The sequence below is a fragment of the Colletes gigas genome, unplaced genomic scaffold, assembly GCF_013123115.1.
Source record: "Colletes gigas isolate AHSC1104 unplaced genomic scaffold, ASM1312311v1 Colletes_gigas_Sc00015, whole genome shotgun sequence".
In the NCBI taxonomy this organism is placed as follows: domain Eukaryota; kingdom Metazoa; phylum Arthropoda; class Insecta; order Hymenoptera; family Colletidae; genus Colletes; species Colletes gigas.
This window is the reverse complement of record NW_025106644.1, coordinates 384513-406535: the sequence shown is the minus strand read 5'-3', so window position 1 is coordinate 406535 and position 22023 is coordinate 384513. Positions and strand designations below refer to the sequence as shown.

The 22023-nt window shown below is 32.1% G+C and overlaps 1 protein-coding gene across 6 annotated transcripts in view; it reads left to right on the top strand.

Annotated features, from left to right (window-relative positions):
* Positions 1–22023, top strand: part of LOC122400016 (laminin subunit gamma-1) — a 50788-nt gene that overhangs the window by 16636 nt on the left and 12129 nt on the right. For 3 of the 6 annotated variants that reach the window (XM_043401186.1, XM_043401184.1, XM_043401185.1), the window contains 6 exons: positions 215–420; positions 5799–5902; positions 13757–13945; positions 20797–21022; positions 21437–21693; positions 21806–21978. In XM_043401186.1, coding sequence (XP_043257121.1) covers positions 215–420; positions 5799–5902; positions 13757–13945; positions 20797–21022; positions 21437–21693; positions 21806–21978 — 1155 coding nt within the window. Of the gene's footprint in view, positions 1–214; positions 421–5798; positions 5903–13523; positions 13623–13756; positions 13946–20796; positions 21023–21436; positions 21694–21805; positions 21979–22023 lie in introns of those variants that run through there. The other 3 variants (XM_043401187.1, XM_043401188.1, XM_043401189.1) reach the window with 3 other exon arrangements.

Below are 22023 nucleotides of genomic sequence, written 5' to 3'. Positions count from 1 at the left end.
TACTTTAATTACATTTGAATAACATTTGAGATCCACAAGAATCTCTGCAGCAACGCAATATAATTCATCTCAAATTTGCATCTGAGGTTACCACCGTCGGTATGTTTAATTATTGTTTACGAAAACGGAATTTGCGTGGATTTTACGAACAATGTAATAGAAAACCTGTTAAAATTGTTTAAGAATAAATGGCGAACGTTGCTCTCGTTTCAAGGAATGGGTACAAGCAACCGATTTAAGAATTACTCTGGACAGACAAAACACGTTTGGAGACGAAGTGTTTGGTGATGATCACGTATTGAAATCTTATTACTATGCGATCGCTGACGTCGCCGTTGGAGCACGTTGTGCCTGCAACGGCCATGCTGGGGAATGTGTAAACAGTACCAGTGTAGATGGAAGAATTCGCAGAGTATGTAGGTAAGCTAATTTATAAATATTAGACCAAATACGAAACCAATTTTTTTTTAAAAGAATAAATAAATATTAATAAAGTATACAAAACATCTCGTTCATAAATAAGTTAAAATAATAAAAAAAAAAGATATATTCCTACCGTTGTTATATTTCGATGATCAATACATCAATACAATAAATATTAGAGTTATTCACATTTTTCTAAAGTGCAAGAACCCTAAAAGCAACCACACACGTTGCATTTGGCCAAAATTGTAATAATATTTTATGAGAAAATAGTTGCTTTCTGCAATTTTTATTGTTTCGCGGGGTAGAATGGAAAGAAAAAGGTTAACCTTGAATTTCGAAATTAATAACCTCATTTGTAAAAGTCGCGACAAATATTTTTGTACGCTCTGCATACTGTATTGTATTCTAATTTAAATCAAAATACATTGCGATATAAATATGTAGTAGGTTTCAATCGATCAATATACGTTTGTAAATTAGAATCTCGATTGTTACAACCTTGATTATTACAACAAATTAGCCCCCACGATTTTTCAGCCCCTTTCTATGATCTCGCTAAAAACTGTTTTCTATCGAAGTTAATCAGTATTTAACCGACGAGAAATTGCAGTTGCCTAAATTTAAAAACAAATTGATCTTCGATACAAAAAGTTAAGGTCACTGTTATGTTTTTAAACGAAACTAGGTATTTTTAAATTGATAATCTTTAACCCAGGTCTGGGTTAGGTTATTATTATTATTATTATTCATTTATTAACAGGATTAAACCCTTTAGTACAAAGAGGTAATATGTAAGGAACTACAGATGTGGATTTTACATAGTCAGACATTATTGCTTAGTGAATTTAACAAAAATAAATTAATTTACAATATCTTGCAAGGATAATTTTACACTTTCTAATGATTGTTCAATTAAATCTGTTTTGGTGTGTACAAAATTTGCATTACTAATCATTCTATTTACACAATTCTGAGATCCAAACGTTGTACTGTAACTTTCAGAGTAAAATAGAAAGTGATTTCTTAAATATCTAGATGGTGCATACAAAGGAAACAATTGAGTAATCGTTGAACACGAAATATGACCTTTGATTAGCTTACTTACAAACAGAATGTCTGCGATTCTTCTTTTACTATGCAGTGTTTGAAGATTAGTGTTGATAAGTAAGTCATCATAATTATGTGATTCAAGAGGCATGGGACTCACACTATGCGTAGCAACAAGACAAAGAAATTTGTGTGAACTCCCTCAATGTTGTCGATGTATGTTTTGTAATAAGGAGACCAAATTATGCTGCCATATTCTAGAATAGGTCTCGTCAAAGTACAATATAAGATTTTAAGCGTATTAGTTTTGCTAAAGTATCTGGAAACCCTACGAATAAGTCCCAGAGAGCAGAGACTATGCGAAATAATTTTGTCGCAATGAGTTATTAACGCAAAGTTATACCAAGATCTTTAACATGATTAAGTGAGGTTAGTTCGATGCCATTTAGAGTATAAATATAAACTATATTACTTTTCTTATTACTAAACTACTTAAGATCATCGGCATATAATAAAAATTTAGTGTTGGAATACCTTAGAAATGTCATTAATATACAATTATAAATAGAAGTGGTCCTAAATGTGAACCTTGCGGAACACCAGATGTAACATTAAATTTCTCTTGAGTAATTATTATTGAATTTAACTATTTGAACTCTATCGGATAAAAAACTGGATAGCTAAGAAAGCATACAGCTGTTTATTCCTAATGCCTATAATTTGAACATTAAAATTGGATGATTAATAGAATCAAAGGCTTTAGAAAAGTCAGAGTAAACAGTATCAACCCGCATGCCTTTATCCACGCAGTTAGTCAAATAATAATAATACTCCACAAGGTTAGTCACAGACGATCTACCGATAACGAATCCATGCTGCTCATCAATAAACTTTTACATTTCGATCTTACATTGGAAAACATTAGGTAGTCTTCATGAGATTTAGGTTATGTTACGTTGTTTATGCATAGCAGTTTTTCTTTCAATGTCATCTGTCATAGTGTCAGGTCATAATGTGTCAGGTCGTTGAATTCGTCTCGATGTTGCCTACAATACTATCAAGTTAAAAATACCTAGTTTCATTTAAAAATATAACAATATAACATTTAAAAATATAACCTTAATTTTTTATCGAAAGCCAATTTGTTTTTAGATTTAGACAACTGCAATTTCTTGTCGGTTAGATACTGATTAAAGAGGCTGAGAAATCATGGGGACTAATTTGTGCCTCACTCTGTATATGTATATGTTACCGTGAATGACCGAAATTGGAGAATGTCAACTTTCACCGATGAATGTCAACAGATACCAAATACGTCGGTGAAAGATCGAATATTTCATTACATTGTTGTACATTCGGACCCTCTCCGGTGTGTGTCGACAATCACAGATATGCTCTGGTGGAGGTCCAAAACAGAAGAGTCAAAAAACAAGCGACTGGCTCTCTCCTGCCAAATCCTTTGTTCTGCTCGGAGTCAATCAGCTTTGTCAGTCTTATGCAAGCTTTGATAACGCGAGCAACGTTTTCTTAATTTTTTTTCCGATACCCTAATTTATACTAAATGGATACTGCAGTAAATCGTGATCTTTTTCTAACCCAGACCTTGTACGTGGGGAAATCCTCATGGACACCCGCGGGCCCACCCGATGGGCGGGCCGGCGGGTAGTGCCGGACTCTTACCGGCTAAAACCCCACGGTGACCATCCTCAAGCGCTTGGCGAGGGACCGGGAACTCTAGTGAGACATCACAGAGTCCCTCGCCGCGCCGTGCCTTTTCAGGCCCTCCCCGGTGAGAGGCAATCCTCCCACCGCATTTCCACTCAACCGCAGGCGCCTGGTCACCAGCGCCCGCGGCCCCGTGACATGGGACTAAGCCGCCGGCCGCGGGGTCACGTTGGCCGCAGGACACACCCGCAGCCAACTGGCCAACCTGCGGCCTTAGGTCAAACCCGCGGCAAATATCCCATGCCCCAGTCCACTCACACACACATTCACACGCGCAACGCATTCATACCGGTGTTTGGTCCGCGGGAGCTTTCGCTCCGACCTCCGGGATGCCATGCGAGGATGCAGCCACCAGCCTTCTCAGGTTGATGACCCCATCCCCGCATCCCATCCCAGCGGCTGCCCCTATCCGCCACCTGGGGACGCGCCACGTAGGGGTTCACCTCCCCTGCCGCCTGGACAACCAAACGGGTGCGTGGTGTCCTAACCCAGACCTAACCCAGTCCTAACCCAGAGTTAACCCAGACCTAACCCAATCCTAACCCAGACCTAACCCAGTCCTAACCCAGTCCTAACCCAGACCTAACTCAGACCTAACCCAGACCTAACCCAGACCTAACCCAGACCTAACCCAGACCTAACCCAGACCTAACCCAGACCTAACTCAGATCTAATCCAGACCTAACCCAGACCTAACCGAAATCTAATCCAGACCTAACCCAGATCTAACCCAGACCTAACCCAGACCTAACTCAGATCTAATCCAGACCTAACCCAGACCTAACCGAAATCTAATCCAGACCTAACCCAGACCTAACCCAAATCTAGGGTCTGGGTCAGGTCTGGGTTAGGTCTGGATTAGATTTCGGTTAGGTCTGGGTTAGGTCTGGATTAGATTTCGGTTAGGTCTGGGTTAGGTCTCGGTTAGGTCTGGGTTAGGTCTGGGTTAGATCTGGATTAAATCTCGGTTAGGTCTGGGTTAGATCTGGATTAGATCTCGGTTAGGTCTGGGTTAGGTCTGGGTTAGGTCTGGGTTAGGTCTGGGTTAGATCCTTTCAGAAAGAGAGGCGAAAAAGTTACGTCACCCTTGTGACGTTTTATAGCGACTGAATTACGGAGAAGAAAATATAAATCTCCAACATGTTCAACACTCACCATTAGTGCATGGTGAATGTCAACATTTACCGGTGTAAGTCAGAAATGAGGGTGTTTAGCAAATATTTCGGTCATACACTAAGCGACTATGTGAATGTTGACATTCACCGGTGAAAGTCGACATTCTCCAGATTTCGGTGTTTCACTGTAACATATACATACATCATCCTTCCACGAAAAGAAGGCACAGCGTGTTTACATCCCCACTCTTGCTGCAGTCCGGTGATTGGCTGTCACTGATCTTCGTCACCGTTTTCGACCAATACCTGTGAGTCAGCGAACAGCAACAGAAGTGGGGATGTAAACACGTTGTGCCTTCTTCTCGTGGAAGAATGGTACATTGATTATAATAATCAAGATTGCAACAATCGAGATTCTAATTTACAAACATATATCGACCAATTAAAACTTACTACATATTTATATCGCAAATATATTTTCAATTAAATTAGAATATAAGAATGCAGAGTAAACAATACTTGTGGCGACTTTTACAAATTAAGTTATGAATTTCGAAATTCAAGGTTAAACTTTTATCTTTCCATTCTACCCCACAAATAAAAATTGTAGGAAGCAACTATTTTCTCATAAAGTATTATTACAACTTTGGCCAAGTGCATCGTGTGACATTGCTTTTAGAATTCTTCTACTTTAGAAAAATGTGAATGACTTAAATATTTATTGTATTAATCATTGGAATTTAACAATTGTTGGAATATATCTTTCTTTTATTATTTTAACTTATTTATGAATGTTTTGTATAAAGTAAATTAAATTTCAATAATTTTTAATAAATTAACCATAAATTTCAATATTTTGATCTTCTTCTTTGAATGAAAAGTTCATAATCCTGAAAAGAAATAATTACCTTCCCTCGGTAATCGAACAAAAGCAAACTCGATTTGCGATTCGTTTTTATTTAATTTTCGTTATTGTTTGTGTTGCCATTTTAGCAGTGTATTATGAAAGAAAAAAAAAAATAAATTATAGATTACTATATATTTAGTTTACAATAAATATATTATATTTTTTATTTAAGCTATTTAAATTATTTAAATTTATTAAATTATTAATTATAAATATTTTTATATTTTTTATTTAATTATATACGATCAAGTACAGTAAAATTATTATGAAATACATCATATTCGATAAGAAATCTATTTTAATTTCATATTTTATACCAATTATTAATAATTATAAAATTAAATCTAATCAATTTTTTCCTACTAATAAAATACTATTTTGATTATTTATTAATTCATTTATTTTATTAACATGATTAAGAAGTCAATCAATTGAATATCCGTGTATTTATTAAAGATAAAGAAGTTATTATTGGTCAATTTATAAAGCAAATTTTAATGTGGCCTCTTTTTTAATCGACATATAATGCCAAAGCAGAATTATGTTTTTAAAATGCATACGGTAATTATTCTTTATAGGTGCGAACATAATACCGCGGGTCCAGATTGCAACGAGTGTTTACCATTTTACAACGATGCTCCATGGGGGCGTGCTACAACTACAAACGCGCACGAATGCAAACGTGAGTATGCAGAATTATTTTAACACTTTTTTTGTGTATATTTTGGGTGAAAATATTTTTTAAATATTTTAAATAGATTTTCATTGTTATATAGTTGAAAATTGAAAAAATATATAATTAATAAAATAAAAAAAAGGTGTGCTTTAAACAGGGCGCGAACCAGTGTCAAAAAGTTTGCATCGTATCTACAATCAAGCCTCTTACTCACTGCACCATCATACCTTTTTGAAATACTGCTGATACTTCTGAATATAACGCGCATAGTACCTTTAATTTGGAGACTTATTTTTGTTTTTCTATTCTATACATCGTTCTACTTAACATAGAATTGTTTAAAACCATAGAATATAGTTATCCATTGAAGGGAATACAAAAATTCAAAGTATAAGTTGCTTTTTTACGTGAAAAAAGTCGAAAAAATCAGTTTTTGATTTTTGCTACTACGGCGCACCCTGTCAAAAAATCTGAGAAAATTCAGGGACATAACCAATGAGAATATGCATTTACAGTAATTATATAAATCTAGTGTCTCGAAAGCTTCAATACAAAATTGGTATTTTTCTGCGTTTTTTTGCGTTTTTAATTTTTCACACCTAGGATTTGGAATCGAAAAATCGGAAAAAATTCTTAAACACGTATCTCAATAGTCGCAATGCACCAGATTTTTTTCATAATTTTCATACTCGATTAAATAGGGGAAATAGGCACAAACTCGCTAAGCCGAATTTTCCCAATAGTTACCCTTCCGAACAAGGTAGAGGGTTGAAATTTGGCACAGAATGTTTTTTCTGCTGCTCTATCGATGGATTCATCGTATGTCAAATTTGGTTCAAGGGCACATTTGCCCCCCTTATTCCCCTTTACTCGACTGGGTTTTTGCAATTTTACTGTGTTTTTCTATAAGAGAATAAACACTTATTTCCATTGCTTTATAGATTTATTCAAGCATCTATCGTTTTAATTTCTTTGGTACAAATAAATACACTATAATTGTCATCGTTAAAGTGTAGTATACTGAACAAAAAATGAACGCTTTGACAGAGCATGTACTCATGACTATCCACAACGAACACGCACGTTCGGTGTAAGTGCGATGACGAGAGAGGATATCTTTGAAAGGTCGGCATCCTGATCAGTGTGTAGGTGGGCCTTGGCAAACCTGCTCTTCAAACGGTCGTTTTTCACCGTCCTATATCCGTCCTATATTGACTACAGTGCTCGGCTCAGTCTTATCATAAATTATATTTCCATTTACCTATTGTTCAAAACTGTTGCAAAACGTGTAATTGTTAATTTCATATACAGGGTGTTCGGCCACCTCTGGAAAAAATTTTAATAGGAGATTCTAGAGGCCAAAATAAGACGAAAATCGAGGATGCTAATTTGTTGATCGAGGATTCGTAAAAAAGTTATAGAAATATTTCCGGCCACACAGTATATTTTACTTCAAGAATTTTTTTCGCAAAAGTACGTAGGATTTCTGGGGTATTTGTATTCACAAAAAATGATTGTAATTGACCCCTTCAACCGGAAATAATTTTTCCCAGAACGATTTGTAATTTTTTAATTTTGTCAAAAAAGTCCACCTTTCTGAATTTTTATTTCGAAAGTGCGAAGGATTTCGAGGGTATGTGTATTCACCGAAAATTATTGTAATTGACATCCGCAGCCAAAAATAATTTTTCCAGAACAATTTGAAAATTTTTTTTTTCGCCGAAAAATTTCAGGAATCTACCCCGCCTATCGATTTTTCTTAAAAATTCGTTTTTGTTTTTTAGTAATTTTGTTTGACGCCCTATCGAAAAGTTGTCTAATACTTTTTTGTAGGTACCCATGATCTCTACTTCAAAAAAAAGTTTCATTGAAATATATTCACTATTGTAAGGGTTATGGCTGTTTGAAAATTGGACCATTTTTATGGGGGTTTTCTCACTTTACAGGATCAAGAAACAATTTTTTCAATATTTCGAGAATTTCTACATATTCTTCACTAAAATACGCGTCATATTTCAGTCCGTTCAGAAATTATGAAGTTTTAAAGATACGCAAGAAATTTACCAGTGACATTTCTGGTTTGAAATTATATTTTCAGTAAGGAATTTTTTTTTTGAAAATGGTTAGGATTTCGGCGATATGTCTACTGACCAAAAATGATTGTAATTAACCCCAGCAACCAAAAATAATTTTTTCAGAATGATTTGAAATATTTTAATTTAGTTGAAGAATTTCAGCACCTACTCGAATTTTTTTCTCGAAAGTGAGTAGGATTTTGAGGGCATGTCTATTCACCAAAAATGATTGTAATTGACCCCTGCAACCGAAAATAATTTTTCCGTAAATGATTTGAAATTTTTTAATTTAATTTTTTAATAATTTTTTAACGAAGCCTCCATCAACAAATTGATATTTTTGATTTTCGTCTTATTTTGGCCTCTAGAATCTCCCATCAAAATTTTTCCCAGGAGTGGCCAAACACCCTGTATTACTTTCACATTTCATGCTTAGCGTCAACAAGAAGAGAGTAACGTGTACATTGTATTGGAGTTATCTAAAACGAATCTTTAACGAAGAATCCTCCACAAAATATGGAGGTACCACTTTGGCAATGAAAACACCATAGTAATAATATTCTACTTGGCCTTGTTTCCGAGTTACAGCCATTTTTTATAATTTGTACAAAATATCCGCTTCTTTCTAGAGGAATTGTTCAAAATACAAGTTTTACTTTCAAATAATAATAAAATCCATTTCATTTTTATGTATAATTTTTCTTTGATTCAACTCTGAAGTTATACTTAAATTATGCTATTTTACTTATGTGTACGTATTCTCTTATGACGGAAATATCAATGACAATTTAAACAATGTTTAAATTCTTTACTAAAATTTTTCCATCTTTAGAAGTGAACTGAATTACAGCTGGAAATTAAAATTTAATTATACTAGAGATGGTCAAGAATATACAGGGTGGTCTATGCAACTTGTGCACCTCTATAACTTTCAAAGTATGCTCAAAAAAAATTTTGTTTAAATAGGTTGCACAGTTTTAAGGGTTGCATTATATATTTTTTATATTAAAATATGAAAGCATATCAAATTCTGAGTAGAAAAGTCTGAATTTCTATTAGTCATAAATCTAATAACTAATGAGTAATTTTACTTTATTTTTTGACAATTTTCCTCGCGTAATATCGAATTGGAGACACTTTTTCACTCAAAATTTGATATTCTCCCATATTTTTATATAAAAAGTATAGTATTATATTAAAAAAAAACAAAGTTGACCTTTAAATCTCTGAAACTCCTTCATTTATAAAAAAGACAAATGTACTACATAGTGTACCCCGTCAAACCATGCAAATTTTACATACAAAATTTTTTTGAGCAACACATATTTTGGAAGTTACAGAGATGCACAAGTTGCACAGACCACCCTGTATATGTGTGTTTTGTGTTAAACAAGTATCCATCGACAAAACATGAAATTTGAAAAAATATTTTGGAAATTATAGAGGTGCACAAGTTGTACAGACCACCCCGTATATGAATGTTTTATGTTAAACAAATACCCATCGACAAAACATAAAATTTGAAAAAATATTTTGGAAGTTATAAAGATGCACAAGTTGCATAGACCACCCTGTATATACATATATGTTTTGTGTTAAACAAATACCCATCGACAAAACATAAAATTTGAAAAAATATTTTGGAAATTATAGAGGTGCACAAGTTGCATAGACCACCCCGTATATGAATGTTTTATGTTAAACGAGTATCCATCGACAAAACATGAAATTTGAAAAAAATGTTCGTTGAGTTCTAAACAATTTATTTATAGGCCTGTTGCATTATTGTCGTTAAACAAGAATAGTGACCATTAACAAAACATGAAATTTGAAAAAATACTTTGGAAATTATAGAGGTACACAAGTTGCATAGACCACCCCGTATATGAATGTTTTGTGTTAAACAAGTATCCATTGACAAAACATGAAATTTGAAAAAAATGTTCGTTGAGTTCTAAACAATTTATTTATAGGCCTGTTGCATTATTGTCGTTAAACAAGAATAGTGACCATTAACAAAACATGAAATTTGAAAAAATACTTTGGAAATTATAGAGGTGTACAAGTTGCATAGACCACCCCGTATATGAATGTTTTATGTTAAACGAGTATCCATCGACAAAACATGAAATTTGAAAAAAATGTTCGTTGAGTTCTAAACAATTTATTTATAGGCCTGTTGCATTATTGTAGTTAAACAAGAATAGTGACCATTAACAAAACATGAAATTTGAAAAAATACTTTGGAAATTATAGAGGTGTACAAGTTGCATAGACCACCCCGTATATGAATGTTTTATGTTAAACGAGTATCCATCGACAAAACATGAAATTTGAAAAAAATGTTCGTTGAGTTCTAAACAATTTATTTATAGGCCTGTTGCATTATTGTCGTTAAACAAGAATAGTGACCATTAACAAAACATGAAATTTGAAAAAATACTTTGGAAATTATAGAGGTGTACAAGTTGCATAGACCACCCCGTATATGAATGTTTTATGTTAAACGAGTATCCATCGACAAAACATGAAATTTGAAAAAAATGTTCGTTGAGTTCTAAACAATTTATTTATAGGCCTGTTGCATTATTGTCGTTAAACAAGAATAGTGACCATTAACAAAACATGAAATTTGAAAAAATACTTTGGAAATTATAGAGGTGTACAAGTTGCATAGACCACCCCGTATATGAATGTTTTATGTTAAACGAGTATCCATCGACAAAACATGAAATTTGAAAAAAATGTTCGTTGAGTTCTAAACAATTTATTTATAGGCCTGTTGCATTATTGTAGTTAAACAAGAATAGTGACCATTAACAAAACATGAAATTTGAAAAAATACTTTGGAAATTATAGAGGTGTACAAGTTGCATAGACCACCCCGTATATGAATGTTTTATGTTAAACGAGTATCCATCGACAAAACATGAAATTTGAAAAAAATGTTCGTTGAGTTCTAAACAATTTATTTATAGGCCTGTTGCATTATTGTCGTTAAACAAGAATAGTGACCATTAACAAAACATGAAATTTGAAAAAATATTTTGGAAATTATAGAGGTGTACAAGTTGCATAGACCACCCCGTATATGAATGTTTTATGTTAAACGAGTATCCATCGACAAAACATGAAATTTGAAAAAAATGTTCGTTGAGTTCTAAACAATTTATTTATAGGCCTGTTGCATTATTGTCGTTAAACAAGAATAGTGACCATTAACAAAACATGAAATTTGAAAAAATACTTTGGAAATTATAGAGGTGTACAAGTTGCATAGACCACCCCGTATATGAATGTTTTATGTTAAACGAGTATCCATCGACAAAACATGAAATTTGAAAAAAATGTTCGTTGAGTTCTAAACAATTTATTTATAGGCCTGTTGCATTATTGTCGTTAAACAAGAATAGTGACCATTAACAAAACATGAAATTTGAAAAAATACTTTGGAAATTATAGAGGTGTACAAGTTGCATAGACCACCCCGTATATGAATGTTTTATGTTAAACGAGTATCCATCGACAAAACATGAAATTTGAAAAAAATGTTCGTTGAGTTCTAAACAATTTATTTATAGGCCTGTTGCATTATTGTCGTTAAACAAGAATAGTGACCATTAACAAAACATGAAATTTGAAAAAATACTTTGGAAATTATAGAGGTGTACAAGTTGCATAGACCACCCCGTATATGAATGTTTTATGTTAAACGAGTATCCATCGACAAAACATGAAATTTGAAAAAAATGTTCGTTGAGTTCTAAACAATTTATTTATAGGCCTGTTGCATTATTGTCGTTAAACAAGAATAGTGACCATTAACAAAACATGAAATTTGAAAAAATACTTTGGAAATTATAGAGGTGTACAAGTTGCATAGACCACCCCGTATATGAATGTTTTATGTTAAACGAGTATCCATCGACAAAACATGAAATTTGAAAAAAATGTTCGTTGAGTTCTAAACAATTTATTTATAGGCCTGTTGCATTATTGTCGTTAAACAAGAATAGTGACCATTAACAAAACATGAAATTTGAAAAAATACTTTGGAAATTATAGAGGTGTACAAGTTGCATAGACCACCCCGTATATGAATGTTTTATGTTAAACGAGTATCCATCGACAAAACATGAAATTTGAAAAAAATGTTCGTTGAGTTCTAAACAATTTATTTATAGGCCTGTTGCATTATTGTCGTTAAACAAGAATAGTGACCATTAACAAAACATGAAATTTGAAAAAATACTTTGGAAATTATAGAGGTGTACAAGTTGCATAGACCACCCCGTATATGAATGTTTTATGTTAAACGAGTATCCATCGACAAAACATGAAATTTGAAAAAAATGTTCGTTGAGTTCTAAACAATTTATTTATAGGCCTGTTGCATTATTGTCGTTAAACAAGAATAGTGACCATTAACAAAACATGAAATTTGAAAAAATACTTTGGAAATTATAGAGGTGTACAAGTTGCATAGACCACCCCGTATATGAATGTTTTATGTTAAACGAGTATCCATCGACAAAACATGAAATTTGAAAAAAATGTTCGTTGAGTTCTAAACAATTTATTTATAGGCCTGTTGCATTATTGTAGTTAAACAAGAATAGTGACCATTAACAAAACATGAAATTTGAAAAAATATTTTGGAAATTATAAAGATGCACAAGTTGCATAGATCACCCTGTATATACATATATGTTTTGTGTTAAACAAGTACCCATTGACAAAACAAAATTTGAAAAAATATTTTGGAAATTATAGAGGTGCACAAGTTGCATAGATCACCCCGTATATGAATGTTTTATGTTAAACAAGTATCCATCGACAAAACATGAAATTTGAAAAAAATGTTCGTCGAGTTCTAAATAATATATTTATATACCTGTCATATTATTATCGTTAGTCGTTACGTGTATGAAATATGCGAGGGTGAAAACATTCCTTCGTCATTATGGGGTATCACCTTCTCAAGCCGCAGAGGAGAGTTTGCGTCCACGATCACGTTGGCATTACCTAACCAGCTTTACCTTTTACGTTCATTGCTTGTCCCGAAGTGGGGATTGTTGGCAATGCAGGGGCACACAATGCAGCTTTTCTGTAGACCGCGAGAGCTCAGTGCTCAAGATACCGCGATACAAGCGAACATTATTTATTTATCGCGTTTATCGATACACGCAATTACACGATATTTTGCACGGGATCGATTTGAGCAGAAAACACGTTCGCGATACCGCGACCGTCAATTTGAAATATAAACCTCAATCGTTCGACTTCGTTTAGTTTCCGTACCTTTGATCGATTCTCTATCGATCGATCAATGGGGACCGACGGCGGAAACTTTTTCCACGAACATTATTAAATGTTCTTACCATCGTATCGAATTCTCTAATTATATCGCGCGAAGTTTCATATGTTTCGTGAACAATTTACACCCAATGGGAAACTGTTGATCATTGAAATGAATTCATGTATCAAGTGAGAATAATCGAACTGAATCACATTCTCGGTTTGTTTAAGATATTTTGCGATGGAGTGTTTGTTGTTAAAGGTGATGTTAGTCGTGACTTTATTATTGAAGAACGTAACGATATCAACACCATCGCAATGGGACGGAATTCTTCCGTGGTACTCGGGATCCAGTAAATATCTAGATAATGTTATTATTGACCTTTAAAAAGATTCGAGTCGTTGGTTGAGTACTTTCTAATAAGTGTCACGTTTACTATACATTTTATTTCGATTTTATGACGTTTGTTATTTTGTCGTTTTTCAGCCTGCAATTGCAATGGGTATTCGGAGAGATGCTACTTCGATAAGGAGCTGTATAAGGCCACTGGCCACGGTGGTCATTGCCTGGATTGCCGTGCTAATCGTGACGGCGCGAATTGCGAACGTTGCCGGGAGAACTTTTACCAGCGGCCAGAAGACAACTACTGCGTCACCTGCAACTGCAACGAAATCGGTATACAAAGAGACACGATCATCGCGTGATCGCATTATGAATTTCAATTTACAAGAGATGGTCACGATCTAAACAAACGTTTGTTCTAATCGAGATTAGCGACGACACTCGAACAATACGTACAGTGCCGATTATAGAACGAACAAAACAGTATTTGTACACTTAATTTTACTCTAGTAACTTTTCATAAGTGTCATGACTATAAAATCACTCTAAAATTTTCAATTTTGATATGTTGCTGTTAAAATAATGAAAAGCAAAGTATACTATATTTGAAACTGTGTTAAGAGACGATATTTTGACAAAGAAGGATAAATTGTATCCAGTAGAAAAAGGAAGAATTACAGAAGATTGATTTATTCTTGTATCATAACTACATTACACTTAATTTTCACCTAGTAACTTTTTATAAGTGTCATGACTATAAAATCACTCTAAAATTTTCAATTTTGATATGTTGCTGTTAAAATAATGAAAAGCAAAGTATACTATATTTGAAACTGTGTTAAGAGACGATATTTTGGCAAAGAAGGATAAATTTTATCCACTAGATAAAGGAAAACTTACAGAAGGCTGATTTATTCTTGTATCATAACAACATTACACTTAATTTCCCTCTAGTAACTTTTTATAAGTGTCATAACTGTAGAATCACTCTAAAATTTTCAATTTTGATATGTTGCTGTTAAAATAATGAAAAGCAAAGTATACTATATTTGAAACTGTGTTAAGAGACGATATTTTGACAAAGAAGGATAAATTGTATCCAGTAGAAAAAGGAAGAATTACAGAAGATTGATTTATTCTTGTATCATAACTACATTACACTTAATTTTCACCTAGTAACTTTTTATAAGTGTCATGACTATAAAATCACTCTAAAATTTTCAATTTTGATATGTTGCTGTTAAAATAATGAAAAGCAAAGTATACTATATTTGAAACTGTGTTAAGAGACGATATTTTGACAAAGAAGGATAAAATTGATCCACTAGAAAAAGGAAGAATTACAGAAGGTTGATTTATTCTTGTATCATAACAACATTACATTTAATTTTCATCTAGTAACTTTTTATAAGTGTCATAACTGTAAAATCACTCTAAAATTTTCAATTTTGATATGTTGCTGTTAAAATAATGAAAAGCAAAGTATACTATATTTGAAACTGTGTTAAGAGACGATATTTTGACAAAGAAGGATAAATTGTATCCAGTAGAAAAAGGAAGAATTACAGAAGGCTGATTTATTCTTGTATCATAACAACATTACACTTAATTTTCCTCTAGTAACATTTTATAAGTGTCATGACTATAAAACCACTCTAAAATGTTCAATTTTTATATGTTGCTGTTAAAATAATGAAAAGCAAAGTATACTATATTTGAAACTGTGTTAAGAGACGATATTTTGGTAAAGAAGGATAAATTTTATCCACTAGAAAAAGGAAAAATTACAGAAGATTGATTTATTCTTGTATCATAACTACATTACACTTAATTTTCACCTAGTAACTTTTTATAAGTGTCATGACTATAAAATCACTCTAAAATGTTCAATTTTTATATGTTGCTGTTTAAATAATGAAAAGCAAAGTGTACCATAGTTGAAATTGTGTTAAGAGATAATATTTTGTCAAAGAAGGATAGATTTTATCCACTAGAAAAAGGAAGAATTACAGAAGATTGATTTATTCTTGTATCATAACTACATTACACTTAATTTTCATCTAGTAACTTTTTATAAGTGTCATAACTGTAGAATCACTCTAAAATTTTCAATTTTGATATGTTGCTGTTAAAATAATGAAAAGCAAAGTATACTATATTTGAAACTGTGTTAAGAGACGATATTTTGGCAAAGAAGGATAAATTTTATCCACTAGATAAAGGAAAACTTACAGAAGGCTGATTTATTCTTGTATCATAACAACATTACACTTAATTTTCCTCTAGTAACTTTTTATAAGTGTCATGACTATAAAATCACTCTAAAATTTTCAATTTTGATATGTTGCTGTTAAAATAATGAAAAGCAAAGTATACTATATTTGAAACTGTGTTAAGAGACGATATTTTGGCAAAGGAGGATAAATTTTATCCACTAGATAAAGGAAAACTTACAGAAGGCTGATTTATTCTTGTATCATAACAACATTACACTTAATTTTCCTCTAGTAACTTTTTATAAGTGTCATGACTATAAAATCACTCTAAAATGTTCAATTTTTATATGTTGCTGTTTAAATAATGAAAAGCAAAGTGTACCATAGTTGAAATTGTGTTAAGAGATAATATTTTGTCAAAGAAGGATAGATTTTATCCACTAGAAAAAGGAAGAATTACAGAAGATTGATTTATTCTTGTATCATAACTACATTACACTTAATTTTCATCTAGTAACTTTTTATAAGTGTCATAACTGTAGAATCACTCTAAAATTTTCAATTTTGATATGTTGCTGTTAAAATAATGAAAAGCAAAGTATACTATATTTGAAACTGTGTTAAGAGACGATATTTTGACAAAGAAGGATAAATTGTATCCAGTAGAAAAAGGAAGAATTACAGAAGGCTGATTTATTCTTGTATCATAACAACATTACACTTAATTTTCCTCTAGTAACATTTTATAAGTGTCATGACTATAAAACCACTCTAAAATGTTCAATTTTTATATGTTGCTGTTAAAATAATGAAAAGCAAAGTATACTATATTTGAAACTGTGTTAAGAGACGATATTTTGGTAAAGAAGGATAAATTTTATCCACTAGAAAAAGGAAAAATTACAGAAGATTGATTTATTCTTGTATCATAACTACATTACACTTAATTTTCACCTAGTAACTTTTTATAAGTGTCATGACTATAAAATCACTCTAAAATGTTCAATTTTTATATGTTGCTGTTTAAATAATGAAAAGCAAAGTGTACCATAGTTGAAATTGTGTTAAGAGATAATATTTTGTCAAAGAAGGATAGATTTTATCCACTAGAAAAAGGAAGAATTACAGAAGGTTGATTTATTCTTGTATCATAACAACATTACATTTAATTTTCATGTCGTAACTTTTTATAAGTGTCATAACTGTAGAATCACTCTAAAATTTTCAATTTTGATATGTTGCTGTTAAAATAATGAAAAGCAAAGTATACTATATTTGAAATTGTGTTGAGAGACGATATTCTGCCAAAGAAGGATAAATTGTATTCACTAGAAAAGGGAAGAATTTATAGTAGGCTGATTTATTCTTGTATCATAACTATAAAATCGGAATAACGGGGTATTCTTATTAAACAAATTGTTCACTTCATTGAATTAAGTTATAATAATAATTTAGTAACGTGTAGGACCTCCCTTATTTTCAAGAATTTCAATTAGTCTATTTTTTATACTTCTTATTAGATTTTGTCGTGTTGTATTTTGTATCTCGCCCACGCTCTGTAATTGTATTTCTTAGTTCGGATATATTTTGATACTGTTTATTACTAGCATAAATTTATCGAACAACAATGCTCCAAAGTGTTCTGTACTAGATTCTGGTCTGATTGAACACGTGATTAAATAAGCATTGAAAGAAATGTAAAAGTACTTTCACATTATTTTTGTGAAAAGCTAAAATTTTGCCATTTTCTTGCTCACCACGTAGCATTATTAACCAAATTAATATTATCATATTTTCAACACACTGGACAAAACAAAACTGACGAAATATCGACAGAAAACAATATTCGAGTGCTTGGTTCTATAGTTATGAAACATTAACGAATCAGTTTTCTGTAGTTAATTTTTTTAGGATAAATATAATTTAACTATTTCTAAGGAAACATAGATTATTAACGTGATCTCAAATATGGTATATTTCGTTTCTTCAAATTTCAACAAGAATATACAGTGACTGTAACTTAAAATCATACACCTAGCGATTCAGTCAATATTTTTTCAATAAAACATGAAAATTGTACTAAATTATTGAAACTCATTTAGAGGCATATAGTCTAATGTTTCTTTATTTGATAGATAACAACAATATAAAAAAACCTTTAGTAGTACTCAGTAAATTAAATAAAAATTGAGGTTGTAAATGAAACTCAGTTGTCAGTAAAAATCGTACAAAGGAAATAAGATACAGTTTTAGAATAATATATAATAAAAATTGTTTATATTAATATTTAGTTGGATAACCAAATGCATTTTGAACACATTGCAGTCATCGAAGAATTGATTTTACTAAACTCTCACAAAATTCAGGTGTTATTTTTTACCATTCTTCTTGCAAAGCTTTTCCAAGGCTTTCCTTGTTTATAATATTATGTAATCTTACTTTTTTGTCCAATTCGTTCCAAATATGTTCTATGACATTAATATCAGGAGATTATGGAGGCGTTTGAAGAACTTTAGGGCAGTTATACAATAACCAACTCTTTGCTACATAAGAATTGTGCTAAAATTGTTTAAAATTCCAATTTTTTTGGCACTTATAACACGTTGACTACCAAACCAAACCCCTCAAATTAAATTTTGTTTTTAGACAATTGGAAACTAGCATACCAAGAATTTGTCATGAAATTTATTTTCACAGACTCGTTAAAATTCAAGGGCCCTACCTAGCTTTATTTTCTTTTGCATCTAATCTTGAGAATTAATTTTTTTAACTCCTTGGTAAAAATTCGTGTCATCCATATGTGGATGACATGGCAGTCAATATGTTAAATTATTTTTTAATATACTCAAATATGACCACTTATCCATTATATTATCAATAAATACCAGATTTTCAACACTAGATGCTGGCAGATTGATGACCCACTGGCAAATTGAAGTGTCACTGAAAGATTTTTAATATCCATAGCTGTATTTGGTTTTCTCCATACAATTATTCTTCCATCCGAATCGAAGATATTACATGTCGATTCGTCAGTAAAAGTTACATTTTTCCAAAAAGTTAACTGTTTCTTTTTATACTTCTTAGCAAACTCGTACCTCTTCTTTCTATTTTGCAAACTTATGAATAGCTTCTTTCGAGCAACTCTACAATGATACTTCTGTTTTCTTAATACTCTTCTAATGGTTGAATCACTTACTTCCTTATTGAAATATTTTTTAACTTCCAACGCTAGTTTTGGAGCACTAATCCTCGGATCATCCTTAATTTTTCTAACAGTCCATCGTTCATCCCTGATATTCAGTTTCATATCAGACCTCTCTTTTAATTTATTGACTACCCGGTCCTCTTCTTTGTATCGTTTTATTATACATTGAACTGTGCTTTTTTACTTCGATTAATAATTTTACTAATTTCATTATAACTTTTTTGTTTTTATATTGATAAATAACTAATTCACGCTTTGCTACTGTAGTTTGTCGCATTTTAAGTCTTTTTTATTGATTTTTTGGCAGAACAACGCATATAACAATCAGAATGTTGTTAAATCAGCTAGATTCAATCGTTGCTAATCATTGTTACACAAAAAACAATTGGGGATTCACCGGATTTCCAATGTTACCAACAGTGTACGATTTTTACTGACAGCTAAGTTTCGTACGCAACCTCAAATTTTATTTAATTTACTGAGTTCTACTAATGGTTTCTTTGTATTGTTGTTATGTATCAAATGAAGAAACATTGCACTATATACCTTTATATGAGTTTCAATAATTTAGTACAATTTTCATGTTTTATTGAAAAAATATCGGTTGAACCGCTAGGTGTACGATTTTAAGTAACAGTCACTGTATATTTCCTTAAAAACAGTCAAATTATATTCATAGAACCAAGAACCAATTAATTTGGTTAATAATGCCACATGAAGGTTATTTAAGTGAGCAAAAAGGAGGCAAAGTTTTAGATTTTCACGAAAGTAATGTGAAAATACGTGAAATTGCACGTAGATTTATTCGTTCTCACAATGTTGTGACGAATTTTTTTATGAATCCCTATCAATATGGGTAAAATGAAAACAGGGGGCCAAAGAAGCTTTCTCCCTGATCTCAACGTTTAATTCTTAACACAGTGAGCAATTCCAGAAAAACACTTATTGAAATAAGAAATATGAAAAATCGACTAATTGAAATTCTTGAAAATAGGGGAGATCCTACACTATATTTGTATAATTTCTGTAATAAGAATACCTTGTCATTCTGGTTTTATAGTTATGGTACAAGAACAAATCAGCCTTCTGTAATTTTTCCTTTTTTTATTGGATACAATTTATCCCTCTTTGGCAGAATATTGTTTCTTAACACAATTTCAAATACGGTACGCTTTGCTTTTCATTATTTTAACAGTACCACATAAAAATTGAAAAGTTTAGAGTGGTTTTATAGTAATGCTACACAATAGAGTTTCCTCTAGTAGCTTATTACATACAGAAGCAATATCTTTGTTTACAGCTTTTAATATTGTGGCACAAGAAAATAATGCAAACGAAACGGAAGTAAGTTTTACAGGCTTACGATTTCGATAGTCTGTGATTACGAACTTCGCTAAATAAAAGTAAAACAAATTGTAGGTTTATTGTAAAACATATAAGTAAAAAGAATGCTACTACGAAAAGACAGTTATTCTAACGTTTTCGAACTTCGTTCTTTGTTGGATTTGTTTATGCGTTTTGAAAAGTTCTGAATATTCCATATTTCTGTGCGTATAAATAACTGAGATACAAACAGTAGAGTTAGAATAATGTTTATATGCAAATGGAATTTCTTACTATAACTAAAACAATGTAATTAAATCAGAAAATATTTATTTACAATATTAGTTAGTTGACAGCCTGATAGTAGTTCATAAATCAATTACAAGAGAAAGATAATTATAACGACGAAGAATAATACTGATTAACTAACATTTCAGGTTCTAGAAGCTTACAATGTAACAGCGAAGGAAAATGCCAATGTAAACCTGGTATTACGGGTGACAAATGTGACCATTGCGCAACAAATTATTATAACTTTGGCTCATACGGTTGTACTTCCTGTGAATGTGACGTAGCTGGCTCCCTGTCAAATACACAGAACTGTAATCCTGCCAGTGGCACTTGCATCTGTAAAGAGAACGTTGAAGGAAAGCGTTGTCGAGTGTTAGTACAAATTATTAAATTAAAATTTCAGTAGCCTATTAGAATCTCCATTATCTGTACTAAATAATAGGTAGGCATGATTGTTCCGATAAATGAATATTTGAATAATAGTGTATTTAATTTTAACCGATGTAATTGAATTCGATTGAATATTAATAATAAAAGTGATCAAATAAGAAGTATTATAATAAATTGATATGGTCAGAGTAAATTGTCCCCATTACAGAAGAATATTTCAATAATATTTTAAAGGCAATAAAGTGCTCAGACAGTAGCGTATTCTAATAATGAAGATTCAAACAATGGTAGTTCTAATGTGGTATACTGTAGAAATAAGAAAACAAATTACACATTAAATTAGCTACTTAATTTATCGTAATTCGAGTTAATTCGCTTACGCTGTCCTGATGATAGATGTCGACCAGGATACTTCAATCTTGCGCTGGACAATGAGTTCGGTTGTACGCCATGCTTCTGCTACGGCCACTCTTCAGTGTGCAGACCAGCAACCGGATATTCGAAACTTGTAATCGAAAGTATGTTCGTGAGAGCAGCTGAACGATGGACAGCTACTGTGGCTGGCAACTCAATACCGCTTCATTATGATCCTCTTACTCAAACAGTATCAGCCACGGCACTGGACCGAGACAACGTCTATTTCGTTGCACCTGGTAAATTATATAAACATTCAGTAAACAAGTTTACGTGCTTCTCTTATGCAATTTTTAATCAAAATTATAACGATGGGAAAGAAAATTTTAATGAAAAATTAATTATGTGCAGATAGATTCCTTGGCGATCAACGAGCCTCGTATAATCAAGATTTGTCATTCACGTTAAGAATCGGAGAGGTTGGGCCAGCGCCCACTGCCCGTGATCTAATACTCGAAGGAGGAAACGGTGAACAAATCACGCAACCGATCTTCGGACAGAATAATCGTTTGCCTACTGTAACAGTAAGTAAAACGACAAAGCAACGAAGCGCGTTAGTTCTAAATTGA